This window comes from Cavia porcellus, unplaced genomic scaffold (genome assembly GCF_034190915.1).
Source record: "Cavia porcellus strain 051 isolate PalLab524CR breed Dunkin Hartley unplaced genomic scaffold, mCavPor4.1 scaffold_22, whole genome shotgun sequence".
In the NCBI taxonomy this organism is placed as follows: Eukaryota; Metazoa; Chordata; class Mammalia; order Rodentia; family Caviidae; genus Cavia; species Cavia porcellus.
Window position 1 is genome coordinate 31,181,522 of NW_026947505.1, and position 14,636 is coordinate 31,196,157.

General features: G+C 46.0%; 1 protein-coding gene across 1 annotated transcript; it reads left to right on the forward strand.

Moving 5' to 3' along the window:
- The first annotated feature begins 3,812 nt into the window (after positions 1 to 3,812).
- Slc35d3 (solute carrier family 35 member D3) lies at positions 3,813 to 7,503 on the forward strand. Its single transcript, XM_003468455.5, has 2 exons — positions 3,813 to 4,750; positions 5,742 to 7,503. Exons 1-2 carry the CDS (start codon positions 4,312 to 4,314, stop codon positions 6,569 to 6,571), a joined length of 1,269 nt encoding a protein of 422 aa, XP_003468503.1. The 5' UTR covers positions 3,813 to 4,311; the 3' UTR covers positions 6,572 to 7,503.
- The last annotated feature ends 7,133 nt before the right edge of the window (positions 7,504 to 14,636 follow it).

The following is a 14,636-nucleotide window of genomic DNA, read 5'->3' on the forward strand; positions in this document are numbered from 1 at the left end:
CATTTAAAAATTACAGTATGTGAAATGGCTAAAGAGAAAAGCTGACTGTGAAAATAGCAGAGTTAAAGAGTGGGAGGATATAAGGAAAAATATATTAACAACATATAACAAATGGTTAATATCCAGACTTTATAAAGACTCAAAATCACTATGACAACCAAACACACAAAAGTGACAAAGAATATCAGTAGACATTTCCCTGATGTAGAAAGGCAAATGTTTAATATACTTCAAAAAGGTTTGGGTAGATTCTGCTTAATGATGGCAAAGAAAAGTAAATTAACTCCCTGTTTTTTGCATGTCAGTTTAGCAAACACTTAAAATAATAATGTCCAATATTGTTTAATATGAGAGCAGTGTTGCACACTTTTTGGTAGGTAATCTGGAAACAAATCAAGAATGTAAGTTACCTTCTGACCCAGCAGTTCCACTTACAAGGTCTTGAAATACTGGAAGTATGTTTTGGAATACAGAGTCAAGGGCATGGATTACACTGTAGTTGGTAAATCCTTAATGCCTGTCTACAGGAGAAAGATGATGCTACAGAACAGTCATTTAAAAGAGAAAGTGATTCCTGATATGGAAAAATTGGTCAAATGTATCAGTTCTCTATTTCTATGTAACATGTCTCCTCCAAACTTTGTGTAAAACAACTGACTTTTATGATCTCATAGTTTCTATAGGTCAGGAATCCAGCAGTAGCTTGGCTGAGTTGTCCTGACTCAGATTTTCTCCTGACATTTAGTTTAATTGTCACCTCCATGTTAGGATCAGCTTCCCAGGTCATTCACATGGTTGTCAGCAAGTCTCAAGTACTGGGCATGCTGTCTGAGTGTTCCTGCGGCATGGCATTTGATTTCCCCCAGACTATTGATGGAAGAGAAAAAAATCCAAGACAAAAGCTTCCATCTTTTATAAGCAGACCTCAGCAGTGACCTGCCCCTACCTTCACCATCTTCTGCTGCTCATGAAGACCATATTAGTTCAGTGTGGGATAAGTTGATAAGGATGTGACCATGAGGAAGCAATAGATCATTACATACTGTTTTGAAAGCTGATCACCACAATATGCTTTTTGAAATAGCAAATTTTGGACACTTGGATGATATCCCAACTTTATTATTTTAAAAATGGGAAATTTGTTATTTGATGTTTAGTGCTGGGGATCAACCCCAGGGCCTTAAACTCTGCTGATTAGTTATAAAATTTGTTTTCCTCCTACATACTACAACGAATGTGTAACTTTTGCAATAAAAGGTAATATACTACAATGAACATGTAGTAAACATACTACATTATAGTTTGAAATAAACTACAATGAACATGCAATAAATAACACACATATACTACAATGAACATGTAACTTTTGCAATGAATACAATTTTGAAAATGGTTTTCTCTCTGCTCCTCCAGTAAAACTGATTTAATGACCCCCCTGGACTCCCCCTTCTCCTGCTGGAAGACTTCCCCATTGCATTAGCTACATCATGTTGCCTCCCCCAACCTGTGAATCTCTAAGGACTAACTGAGTGCTCCTCTTGCAATTCTCCCTGCCTTAACAGCCTACCTAGAACAAAATACTTGCTCTGTATGTTTGTTGAATGAATGAGCTGATTGATTTAATGCCACTGATATTTATCGAGTCGCTCTAAAGATAAAAGAGCTTGTGTCTAGATCCTTGATAACTTGGTCAGTTGGCCAAATGGCTATTTGACCTCAGATCCACATTCTTGTTCAATTCACCTTGCTAAACATAATTATTATCTTTTCCTACCTTTCTTTGGGAGGTTAGTAACTGATTTTATGGGAAGTGGGATTAAAGTTTTTAGTGTTTTAAAGCCCTGATAAAGAATCTATGCAATAAAGTGGAGAAAATGTGCTGTTTCATGCTGCTGTAGGTTTCAGATATTAAACCAAACTGTCTTGCCTAAATGAAATGGGTAAGGCAGTTGAATCAGCCCCCAGCCTTCTACCTAATGTTAGTATCACAAATGGAAGCAATTATGCTCACTGGAAGAAATGAATCATCTGCAAACTAGGTCTACACTGCCACTTCTTTATAATATTCACTTAGGATAGTTAGGCAGCCGTCCTTTAATTGGAATGAGCTCTAGAAGCAGAAATCTGCTATTTGCTGATGTCTTTAAAAAGTTAATATTTAGTTTTTTATCTCTGTCTCTATCTTGAGTAAATATTCACCACACACATACACATAAATTAAACTGCTGCTTCAGACTTATTTCCTAGAGAAATAACACCAGTTCTTGAACAGAGTTCCTTAAATAGCCAGTAGTGTGTAACCACAACTTTTAGCAGTAACAACCACGAGCTCCCTGGGGCACCGGAAGCACATTTTCAGTGTAAGGCTGTCCAGTGTTATTCCTGGAAAGTTAGCATCTTGGGCCATTAACAGTTTCCTGCATGTCCACCTGTTGGGACAGGAAGGTGACTCTACTAATCTCTGGGCACATGAGTTGGTGGACTGCTTGAGACTGATCTCTTTCACCAAGGTGAGCACCCACAACAAAAACCTAGCTCAGACAAAGGAAGCAGTGATGCTGTGATCCGTGTTGTAATTTTTTTTCTTCTGCAACTTCAATATCTGGCCTGGAGCGTTGGGTTCAGCCAGGAGATGGAAAATAAGAGGCAGATGAAGAGAAATAGGTCGGGTGTGTCAAGGCAAGGTGGTGCAGCATTTAAAGTTTAGTGGATTGCTTTTTCCGGTGGCTAAGAGTAGTGGGCCAGAGCCAGTAACCTAAAGGAGAGGAGTGCAGCGATTTCGAACTCTCTCCCTGGAGTCCAAACCCTGGCAAGGCCACAAATTTCAAGCAGCGAGAAAACTGAATTGTGCTTGGCGCTTAGAGATGACCTGCGCTGAGCGAGCCGCTCTGCTGCTGAATTTACTATCTGTCCGGCGTTACTTCCCAGAGCACTGAATTAATATCAGAGTCACTAAAGTCTGGTAACTGGGTAGGGTGGAGGGATCTCTCTTTATCTCAGCCATCTGGGAAGCTCACAGTTCACAAGTCTTGAGGGGCGAAGGTTTATGTGTATGCTGGCGGTGAGAGGTGCTACCCACACTCCTGTCCTCTCCTGGTTCCCCAAAGCAACCTGCGACTGGCCCAAGCACTGCGACTCAGTCCCCGGACGTAATAAGGGACGAAGAGCCTCCCTGCAGGACCTAAGGCCCTGGACTCCTGCCAGCCCAACCAGCCCCTGCGAGCCAGTGCATCTATCCCCTCCTGGCTACCATTCCGGCAGCGTCGCTTCCATCCCCCTCCAGCATTCGTAGTGGCTACTTGCACTGAAGACTTTTCTTTTCTTTTCCTTTTTCTTCTTTCTTTCCTTCCCTTTCTTTTTTTTCTTTGTTCTTTCTCTCTTTCATTCATTCATTCTTTCTTTCCCCACATCCTAGCATCACTTTGAATGTGTGCCTCCACTCCCAGGATTTGCCTGCCAAAGCTCCGGAGGGCAACTCGCGTTCTCCAGAGACCCTCCCTGGAAGGCGCGAAAACGCGGTGTGCAGCGCCGGGCGCGGGACCAAGCCAGCCCTGCCAGCCCTGCCAGCCCTGCCAGCCCTGCCAGCCCTGGCGCTCCAGAGCTCGCCCCAGACGCGTGTTCTTGCAATGTCGCCGACTCGGCGTCGGGATCCAGAGTTATCAGGGGCTCCACCGCCCACCAGCACCGACGGGTTTTTCTCCCCGCAGCTGCGCTGGGAGAGACCGTTGGTGGAAAATTCGCTGCAGCACAAGGGCAAGGGGCCTGGGGGCGCCCTCACTTGTTGCGACCAATAAGCGGTGCTCGATCCTTGCGCACCGTTGTTACTAAAATCATCTGTAGCTGTGCCCGGGAACCCTGCCACCCGCGCCCCTTGACTGGCGGCCGCGGCAGTTCAGCCGGAGCGGGCCCGGTGGGCGCTGGGCTCCGAGGGGCGCAGGTCCCACCCGCCCTGTGGCAGCCGTTCGGCTTCCCTCGGCGCGGCGTCTTCCCGGCCGGGAAACCGCGGGACACAACCCACCGCGTCTCGTCACCTACTCAAACATCGCTGTCGCTAGGATTCCCGCCACTCCTCTCACACCGCCCCCCCTCCACTTTTCGGAGTCCCCCGCCCCCGCCTCTGCCTCCCCGGAGCTGCTGTGGGGCAGTCGGACGCGGAGCCGCCGCGCGCGAGGACGCCGGCCGGAGCTGCCTTTGGCTGCGGCGCTGGGCGGGCTCCCCCGCTGCCCTGGCTCCCCTGAGCTCCGCGGCCCTGCGCTCCCCTCTCGCGGGTCCCCGAGCTCCGCCACTGCCGGGGGCGGTGGGGCCGGCGCGATGCGGCAGCTGTGCCGCGGTCGCTTGCTGGGCATCTCGGTGGCCATCGCGCACGGGATCTTCTCGGGCTCCCTCAACATCCTGCTCAAGTTCCTCATCAGCCGCTACCAGTTCACCTTCCTGACCCTGGTGCAGTGCCTGACCAGCTCCACCGCGGCGCTGAGCCTGGAGCTGCTGCGGCGCCTCGGGCTCGTCGCCGTGCCTCCCTTCAGCCTGAGCCTGGCGCGCTCCTTCGCTGGGGTCGCGGTGCTCTCCACGCTACAGTCCAGCCTCACGCTCTGGTCCCTGCGCGGCCTCAGCCTGCCCATGTACGTGGTCTTCAAGCGCTGCCTGCCCCTGGTCACCATGCTCATCGGCGTCCTGGTACTCAAGAACGGCGCGCCCTCGCCGGGAGTGCTCGCGGCCGTGCTCATCACCACCTGCGGCGCCGCCCTGGCAGGTGAGCGGGCCCCGCGCTGGTCCCCAGCCCCAGGCCCACCCTACCGGCGGGGCCAGCGGGGGTCGCCCGGAGCAGCACTCGCACTCCTAGATGGGGACACTGAGGCTGGAAGAGGTGGAGAGCTTTGAGAGCGCGCGTTCAGCTCGCAAAGGGACTTTGCCCCGAGACCCAGTGGAGTCCTCCCAGCTCTCCCCTCCTCCCTCAGGGTTCCCCACCAAGTAACCAGGCTTCCGACCCCCGCCCAATTCCCGCGCACCGCCCTTCCCACCACCCCCACCCGGGCTTCCGAGCTCAACCCCTTCCTCGGGAGCGGAGCCTGAGTCCAGCCCTGAACTGAGCCGGAAGGAGGGGGCCGAGAACTTCCCTGGATCACACTGGGCTGCTGTGGGGGAGGGTCGGAGGCGAAGCTTGGGCTCCCAGGACAGTTTGGGGTGGCCGCAGGCGTGCAGTGTTGGAGGAGGGATTGGAGGGTTGGAGGAGGAGACCTGGGCGCAGGTCAGGTGGGCGGTTGGACAGATGGGAGCGGGCAGGGGCTGTGGGTCCCGGGGATCCCGGCCTGGGACCTGGAGGGCAGGGGTAGAGGCCTCCGGGGACCTTTACTCCGTAATGGTCCACCCAGGATGGGCCATTATTCAGACCCTCTCCCTTCCGATGCACCAAGGATAGTGATACCAGGCACCTGGGCGACGGTACCAGCTCAGGGGAGCCAGAGCGCCTACCCTGGGAGCATTTGCGCCCACCATGGCCTTTGACAGGGACAAAGGATGACAGGTGACCCGGGGACATGTCAAGAAGGGACCTCTCCATACGCATCGCATAGTGCACGACTGAGCTTTTACGCGGTGGTCTAGGAACGGTGGGCATCTCTTAGGCACCCGCAAGTAGATGGGCAGAGTCGCGTCTGCTTTCCAGCACGACGCGTTGCCCCAGTGGGAACCCACCCGCGCCAACTTGTGTTTTGTCTCTTTTCTTTTCCTGCGCTTCCCTCCAGGAGCCGGCGACCTGACCGGCGACCCTCTCGGCTACGTCACCGGTGTTCTGGCTGTCCTGGTGCACGCTGCCTACCTGGTGCTCATCCAGAAGGCGAGCGCAGACACGGAGCACGGGCCGCTCACTGCGCAGTATGTCATCGCTGTCTCTGCCACCCCGCTGCTGGTCGTCTGCTCCTTTGCCAGCACGGACTCCATCCACGCCTGGACCTTTCCGGGCTGGAAGGACCCGGTCATGGTCTGCATTTTTGTGGCCTGCATCCTGATCGGCTGCGCCATGAACTTCACCACCCTGCACTGTACCTACATTAACTCAGCGGTGACCACCAGCTTCGTGGGCGTGGTGAAGAGCATTGCCACCATCACTGTGGGCATGGTGGCGTTCAGCGACGTGGAGCCCACCTCTCTGTTCATTGCCGGCGTCGTGGTGAACACTTTGGGCTCCATCATTTACTGTGTGGCAAAATTCCTGGAGACCAGAAGACAAAGCAACTACGAGGACCTGGAGTCGCAGCCCCAGGGATCAGAAAGCAAGCCAGGTGGAGACCAGCTGCCTTTTGTGATGGAGGAGCTGCCCAGGGAGGATGGAAATGGTGGGTCAGAGGGTGGGGAGGGAGCAGGTGGCTCCACTCCGCAGAGCGGACCGGAGGTGAGAGGAAGCCCCCGAGGGGTCCCGCTGGTGGCCAGGCCCTCGCCCCTATCAGACAGCTCAGAAGAAGGGAGCAGAAAGTCCTTAAAGGATGCGTACCTGGAAGTGTGGAGGTTAGTTAGGGGAACCAAGTATATGAAGAAGGATTATTTGATAGAAAATGAGGAGTTACCCAGTCCTTGAAAGGGATGTGCATGTATGTACATATATGTACATACAGTTATTTTATACGTTAGAAACAACACTTTAATAAGGGATCTCCCAGTTTTATTCTTTGGGGAGTAGGGAAGGGAAGCAGAGAAAGAAGCTGAAAGGGACAAAGCAACCGATTAGCACCCCTGTGAATTACTAGCTCAACTTTACTTGTGCATCACAGAGGGAAGAGAAGCGTCAAAGTGCTTAACAAAGTGGAACAGTGGTTTCAGCTTGGACTCCTGGCACATTTAGTTTCTGTCTTTATAACCATAACCAACTATCTGCATGTACCAAGAGTCCTTCAACCACCACCTCCAAAGATGGAGTGCAAAAATGATTGCTTAATAAATTCAAAGATTACCCTCAGGGGCACATTTTTGATGATGGAAATATAGTTGTTATTGCCAGTGGGGCAAAGAGTATATTGTTGAAATGACAGCTATAAATACACTAAATTGATGTTTACTGTTTAGAGTCATCTAAAATATCATGTTTACTCTAATTTTCTTCACTTGTTTTTTAAAAAATAAATGTTCTACTATTCTATATTGGTAGAAGATGTTGAAGCTATTTTGACTATATGAACTCTTAGCTTTGATTATGAAGTCTCTAGTTTGCTTTTAGTAATTGTAAAGATATTTTAAATGTTGTTTTGGTTTTTGGCTTTATAGTATTTATTATTGAATGCCATGGCCTTTGGGAAAGTCAGTTTTTCTGTGTAATAGTCTTTCAAGCAGATGCAATGGCTGAGATGTAATTGTGTGCTGACTGCAGCCCAGCCTGGAGAGACACCCTCCTATAAGCAATTCCAAGTTGCACTGCACATCCTGAACCATGTTACAAAAAGAGCAACTGCTATATTCACATTATGATATTTTTCTATCTTAAATTTGTCAAAATAAAGTATGAGTCTATTAAAAGATGTGTCATTAGAAGTCTGTTTTACACATTTTTATGTCCTGTTGTTGCTGTCCTGTTGTGAGGTGTATAGTCTCAGGTGAGCAGGCACCAGCCCACTGGGAACTTTCTATATGGCAGCTTGATTTCAAGCAACCACAAAGCACATTTTCCAGTAAAGGAAACCATTACGAAGTGAAGGACTATCTCACGCTGAGGGGTAAAAGCCATCCACATCGGACATGGTTTTTGAGATGGAATAAATAGTAGCATCCTTGGAGGGGAAGGGCTCCCTGTACTCTGCAGGAGACATACTTTGTCAGTCAAGTGCTCTTAGTTGCCAGGATATTCCTGACACTCTCACATGGTAGCATCTTATATTTTTATTCCTTAGAAATAAAAAAATGAAGTTTCAGCTCCATCAATTTGATTTGGCAAGCAAGTGTAATTGTGGTGGCTTCTAATTAGTCCTGACTTACTGGTTTTCACAGGCAATCCATGACTTCCATAGGTACCCACAAGCCATTTGATGTGTAGGAGACCTCCAATGGCTGCTGTTAAAGATGGTTGGCCAGGATTATAATGTCTTTTTAAAAAAATAACCATTATTTCTGACTTCAGCTTGCTAGAGGGCAATGTCCTGTTACAACATGGTGAAGCTGAGAATTAATGAAAACAGCAGTTTAATGAAGTCTGGTTTTTGTTGTTGTTGTTGTTAATATCACTGTCAGATAAATGGATAGAATGATTGTTTTTCACTGAACAAAATTCCCCTTTGATTACAAATGTAAGCTGGCATGTATTACAAAAGATTAACTCTTCCTTGCCAACAGACTTGTGGAGGTAACATATTAGAGTTCTTCAGAAAAACAGAGACAAGACAGAGACTTTTGGGAGTCAGTGATTTTGGGGGATGGCCACATTGTGAAATCTGTACTGCTGGTACCTCAAGCAGGGACCCTGGGCTCTAGTCCTGCGGCAGAATTTCTTACCTGGATCTTTGTCCATAAGGCCTGCAACTGATTGGATGAGACCCACCCAGATTATAGAGAGCAGTGTGCTCTAACCCAAATCATTGTAGACTTTAATTGCACCTCAGAGATGTCTTCTCAGTAACATCTAGACTGCTGGGCATGGAAGTATCTCACAGATACCCATAGAGAGGACAAGAGGTGATATGAGATGTTAAGTCCAGGAAGATCAACAAAGGAAGTTCTGTCACATCTTTTCATTATAAAAAAAAATTGAAACTTTCTACACAGAGTAAGAAAGTAAATTGCAGGGCAGGGCAAGGCAGGGCAGAGCTAGCAGCACTTCAGTGTTGGTGTTCATTACCAGAAGGCACACATAGGTGACAGGTCTGGTATGGCTTCTAAAGCTGCCCTTCACTGTCAGCAGCACATGAGTCCTGGGGTCCACTCTGGTACATCTGTGATGCTGTGCTTTAGCGTGGCCTCAAGATACGCAGGCAGAAGAGTATCACTGTGTGGGACTTGTCTGGAAGTCATTCGCCATGTTTGCTTGGTTGACCCAGTCTTTGTGTCTCATTTCTGGTGACTCAGAGTCTCCTTTCTGAGACGACACCTTCACCTTGTCTCTAGCTGGGTTCCTGGCTTAACAATCTATTTCTATAGTTCTTCAGGATGGAGTCCCCTATCCCATGCTCACCCGTCACTTTTCAGCTGGAATCTGGCCTTTCCCTCTGAAAGCTGTTTGGTACTCTTATTAATTGAGGATAGATCAGTCAGAAATATTGGAGCAATAACTCCTCAGACTGAAGAGATGAGAGGGTGTGTGCTGTTCCTGTAAGTTGCTGAGCAGTAGCCTAAATCCTGCAAGAACAACAGTCCTGGGAAAGCAGTTGCTTGTTGTCCCAGCAGCCAACTTCCTAAGTTATTGGTAGCAAAACTCATGAAAACAATACTGAGTGAAACTTACAAGTCCTTAGATGCCTGAAGACTTTTTGCATTTCAGTTTGAGAATATTTTTGATGGACCTAGTATCAAGTTCACTGATTCATTCCTTGGCCACATCCAGTCTTTCAATAAACTCATCGAAGATACTATCCATTTCCATCCTACTAGTTTTTGTTTTGTATTTTAGCATTTCTTTTTGACTCTTTCTTAAAGTTATCCATCAGATAGTTTCAAAACCTATCTCATACCTGATTCTGACTGTGATGTTTTGTCTCTTTAGACATGTTTTTTCCTTGCAGTTTGGCATGCCTAACTATTTTTTAGTGTTGAAATGGAGATAAGATGCTGAATAACAAGGACTTGAGGCAAATACACCTGAATTTTAATGTTAATATGGCTGGAAATTGGGCAGCTGTAGGTGCTAGAGACTAAATTCCTCCAACGTCCTTGTTTTGCCTTCCTGTTGTTTTCAACCCTTTCAGTTATAACCCAGTTACTATGCTGGGGCACTGTTGGTGTGATGGTAAGGTGTAGGGAAGGGAAATAGTAGACTTTTTTTGCTTTTAAAAATTGGTACATTGTACATATATATGAAGAACTGTGATTATTTGATACACATACTATGTGTGATCACACCATGGTAATTAGCATTTTCATCTCCTTAAGCATTTATCATTGTTTTGTGTTGAAAAACTTTTAATTCATCTACACTAGGATTCACTGCTTTTCTTTTTTCTTTATTTTTTTCTTTTTGCTATGCTAAGGATTAAACCCAGAGCCTGTGTACACCATCCAAGTGGTCTACCACTGAGTTACATCTCCAGATTTCTTCTGTTACTTTCTAAAATGTATAACTACTGTGAACTGTAGTTATCATATTGTGCTATAGAATTTATTCCCCCCATCTGTTTTGTGGTCCCTGTTATCCAACCTTCCCCAGTTCTTCTTCCCCAACCTCTTACCCTCTAATGAGCATTCCTCTACTTTCTACTATGAAAAAGTTCAACTTTTTAGCACCCACATATAAGTAGGAACATGCAGTATTTATCTTTCTGTGCCTGGATTGATTCACATAGCCCAATGTCATCCAGTTCTATCTATGTTGCCACAGATGACAAGATTCCATTTTTTATGACTGAATAGTGTCCCATTGAGTATATGAACATTTTTTTTATCAATTCATCCATCAATGGGCACCTTGATTAATTTCTTATCTTGGTTATACAATCTTATTATTACGTGTCAGTCTTTTAGGGAACTTGTATCGTAGGCTATCTCCTTCACAAGTGTTTCTCAATGCCCCTTTTTTCCCCTGGATGGGACAGCAAACCAGTTTGGCATGAGAGAACATCCCTCCTCCAGACAGGCTAGGCTCTGCTATAGCTTTGCCTCTAGAGAACGGTCCTCTGTTAAGGAAAATTCTCTGGGAACATTTCACAGGGATTATTCTCCCCTCTCTCTCTGCCAGAGCACAAGGGGATATTTCTCAGCTTTCCCTCATCTGCTGAAGATCAAACCTATGAAAATGTGGGTGTCTGCTACACTGTGCTCCTGGGAAATTTCTCATGCTCATGATAATTCGTATTTCTTCACCAGAATTTTGCTAATATTACCATTTAAATGTTTTTACCAATTTTTAACTCCAGGTAAGGGGCTCTCAATGTAACTTTCTGGATTCACCTGGCTCCCCAGACTTAAGGGTGTGCCCCAGTACTTTTATTGTCTAATATGTCCAAGAAAAGTCATTGATTTTTCAGTTCATTCATCTTCTTTCTTGTAAGAATGGGAATAACAACTTCTAAACTCTTTTGTCTTCATGTTGGAAGTGGAGCCAGGAGTCTTGGGGGAAGATTTGAAGACTGCTCAATATCTGTAAAAACAGAGGTTGTGAAAAGAAGTTAGATACATTTATAAAACGTGTATGTTATGGCTTGTGTCTAGATGGCCTCCCAAAGTCTCACACAGTAGGTGTGACTTTTTCAGAGGTGATTGAATCTACAGAATGTGAGTCTAGAGTGTGTGACTGAATCTAGAGCGCTGACTGAATCAGAGTGCTAAGGTAAGGGTGACTTGGCACTGCCTTAATCCTGATAGCCTAGATTCAATACAAGAGACTTGTTTTGAATTTTGCTTGCTTGCTTTGCTACCTTACGCCCACTGTGAACTGTTTCTCTTCTGCAATGCCTACCTGCCTGGCCACCTTGCCATGAAGCCAATCGACTATGGACTGAAACCTCTGCAAATTATGAACCAAATAAACTTTTCTTTCTTTAAAATTCAGTGTTGGGTATTTTGTCTCACAAGTGAAAAAAAAGTAATTTATTCAGAATTTGGTTCCAGAAGTGGGATCATTGCTGTGACTGTACCTGACCGTGTGGTTCAGGAGCCTTTGGAACTAGGTTGAAGGAAGAGTTAAGAAAGATTCAGAGATACCAACTGAAAAAACATCCCTGGAAAGCTTTAGGCTATATTTGATGGAAGATTCTTGGAAGAGCTCAGAAGACCAGAATGCTGATAGAAATGGTGTCAATAAAGACCAGTCTCAGGAGGTTTCTGCTGGGAGAAGGAATGCATTGGGTGTTGCACTCCAGAACATTTATTATGTTGTAGCAGAAGGTTTGTCTGCATTTTGTTTATGTCCAGAAGTTTTCCCTGAGATGGTGATTAAGAGAGGCAACCTAATTAATCTTGCAGAAAAAATTTCAAGACAATCTAATGTTGAGGTGGGGGCTGTTAGCAAGATTTATGTTGAGTATCAAGAGCAAAGAGCCTAGCATCATGATTTAAATGTTTTGAGTCTGGCCAGAAAAGAAGCTCCAGAAAAGTTGTGACCTGAAAAGATGGAAGAGAGGAAAAAATGGCCATTGAAAAGACTAGCAAGAAAAAGCCAAGTATTTCAGAAGAAAACAGCAGGAAAGACAGCCTGAGAACATCACAAGAACCAGCAGAACTCCATGCTTTTCAGCCTCAGAGTTGCAAATGTGAAAGACTTTGCTTTAAGAAAAGAATCCCAGAGCATCATTTTCCAGAAAGGTGGTGGTTGTTCCTCAGGATTTGATTCACAGGCATTCAATCCAGATAGCCAAGAGAATAGGAAACCTGGCTACTGCTCCAACTGGCGGCAGACCCTAACGTCATCATGTGTTGCTGGTTTCAGGTGGATGCAAAATGCAAGAGTTATCAGGTGAGGAAGGCTTCCACCCAGATTTCAGAAGATCTGGAAGGTGAGGCAAGTTGCCCTTAAGAGGGTAGTGGGTGATACTGTGAGTATGAAGTTGAAGGTGAAGTGGAAACCTCAGAAGTTTGGAGAAGCCCGAAATGTGGATCATGTGAGGATTGCTACAAGGAGGAAAGAGAGCTGGCCCGAGAGAGAAGTTATGGGAGTACAACTGCTGGGCGTGCTGTGGGGGCAGAGCCACCCAGGCCCTTAAGAGTTCTCATGTTGCCACAGATTGCCTCAGAACCTGAACATGGAACTGCAGGACTTAATGTTTGCCCTGCTGCAGTTTGGACTGGTTTTGGTTCCATTCTGTTGTGTCCCCTATTTGCATCCCCTTTTGGAATGATAATGTCTATCTTGTACTACTGAATGTTGGAAGTGTTTAACTTTCTTTTCATTTGTATAAGGGCTTGCAGGTAAGAGTTTGCCTTAAATCTCAGAGGAGACTTTGTACTTGGGTTTTTCAACAATGCTGAAAATGTGAGGACACTGACAACTATTGGAGATGGAATAAATGTCTTTTGCATAAAGGGAGGTACATGAATATTTGGAGATCTAAGGGGAAAATGTTATAATGTGTGTGTAGATGTCACCCTAAAGCGTCATGCAGTCCTAGGTGGGATTTTTTCAGAGTTAGCTGAATCTAGAGTATGCGATGGAATCATAATGTGATGCTACCATTAAGAGTGCTAGGATTGGGCTGGGGATTTAGCTCAGCAGCAAAAGTGCCCACCTTGCAAGCATGCAGTCATGAGTTTGATCCCTGATACTGGAAGAAAAAAAGTGCTGGGATTAAGGGTTGATGATTAGTGTATCAAAACCCTGATTGGTTTGGCACTGTCCTAATTCTGGTAGCCTGGATACAATATAAGGGACTGAAAGAGATTCATTTTGAATCTTGCTTGCTTGCTTTGCTACATTCTGACCACCATGAACTATTTCTCCTCTGTGATGTCACCCTGCTGTGAAGCCAACTGACCATGTCCTGAAACCTCTACAAACTGTGAGTTAAATAAACCTTTCCTCCCTCAACTTATGGGTATTTGGTATTGTGTCCCAGCAACTAGAAATAACTAAGAGAAAATTATAACGTATATTCTATGGTAGTTCTAAAAGAAAATAAAAGCACCCAAAACTACTGGCCCTTCTTGCAAGTCCTGCTTTTCCATACTGTATGTTGAAGGTTAGCTATCCCTACACTTGGCTGTGATACTATATGTGCATGATGCTGTCGTAGGTGCCATCAGAATCTGAGTCTGTCATGAAAAAGAGCCTTGGTGTGCCAAGACAGCTGTAGTCAGAATTAATTTTCCTTCTCTGTCTTGGGATGATTTACTTTTGCAGAAGTCTCTCCCACTTCCAGATTTTCTCTTGTCATGTTTAAAATACCTACTATAAAATCTTAATTTTCCTGTTAATCTGCCAGTGATGACTGCTGGTCTTTAGATCTCATGTTAGGGCTTCCCTGGCCTCTTCCCCTTTACGTACATAAGTAATACTCTTAATTGCAGGTCTATTTCTCTTCCCATTTGCTCTCTCTGCTCCTGAGATAAGACAACAGGGTTCAGTAAAAACATTATTAAGATGCATGACCAGTAAACTTGAATCACCAATTCTTCCTGGGAGCCATCCCCTCCCACTCTAAGCTTGTATGGTTCACTGTCTCTCTTAACTCTTGGGATGAAAGACCAGCCAATGCAACCCAAGCATTTCCTGCAGTTCGTTACCTAGATTGCTTCAGAGATGTCCCTGGGAGCTGGCCAGAGCCCAAGCAGAGCAAGGATACTTTGGGCAAGGGTTAAGTTTTGTATTAGTTTTTCTTACTAGACTTGAACCACATACGGAGGGTTGAGTAGGGTGGATAGGGTGGGGCAGATGTGCTGTTGCCAGGTTGGCAACTGGACAAGAAATAGTAGAAAGGAAACAACAGAGAATTGGATCAGGGAAAGGAGAAGGAGGAAAAGAAAGGAGAGGAGGAGGAAGAAGAGAAGGAGGAGGAGGAGAAGAAAGGAGGAGAGGG

Excerpts from the sequence above, each read along its gene's own strand:
- Slc35d3 (XM_003468455.5), top strand. The coding sequence starts at position 4,312 with ATGCGGCAGCTGTGCCGCGGTCGCTTGCTGGGCATCTCGGTGGCCATC. Across the intron at positions 4,751-5,741 it reads CTGCGGCGCCGCCCTGGCAG|GAGCCGGCGACCTGACCGGC; the intron begins GTGAGCGGGCCC and ends GCTTCCCTCCAG.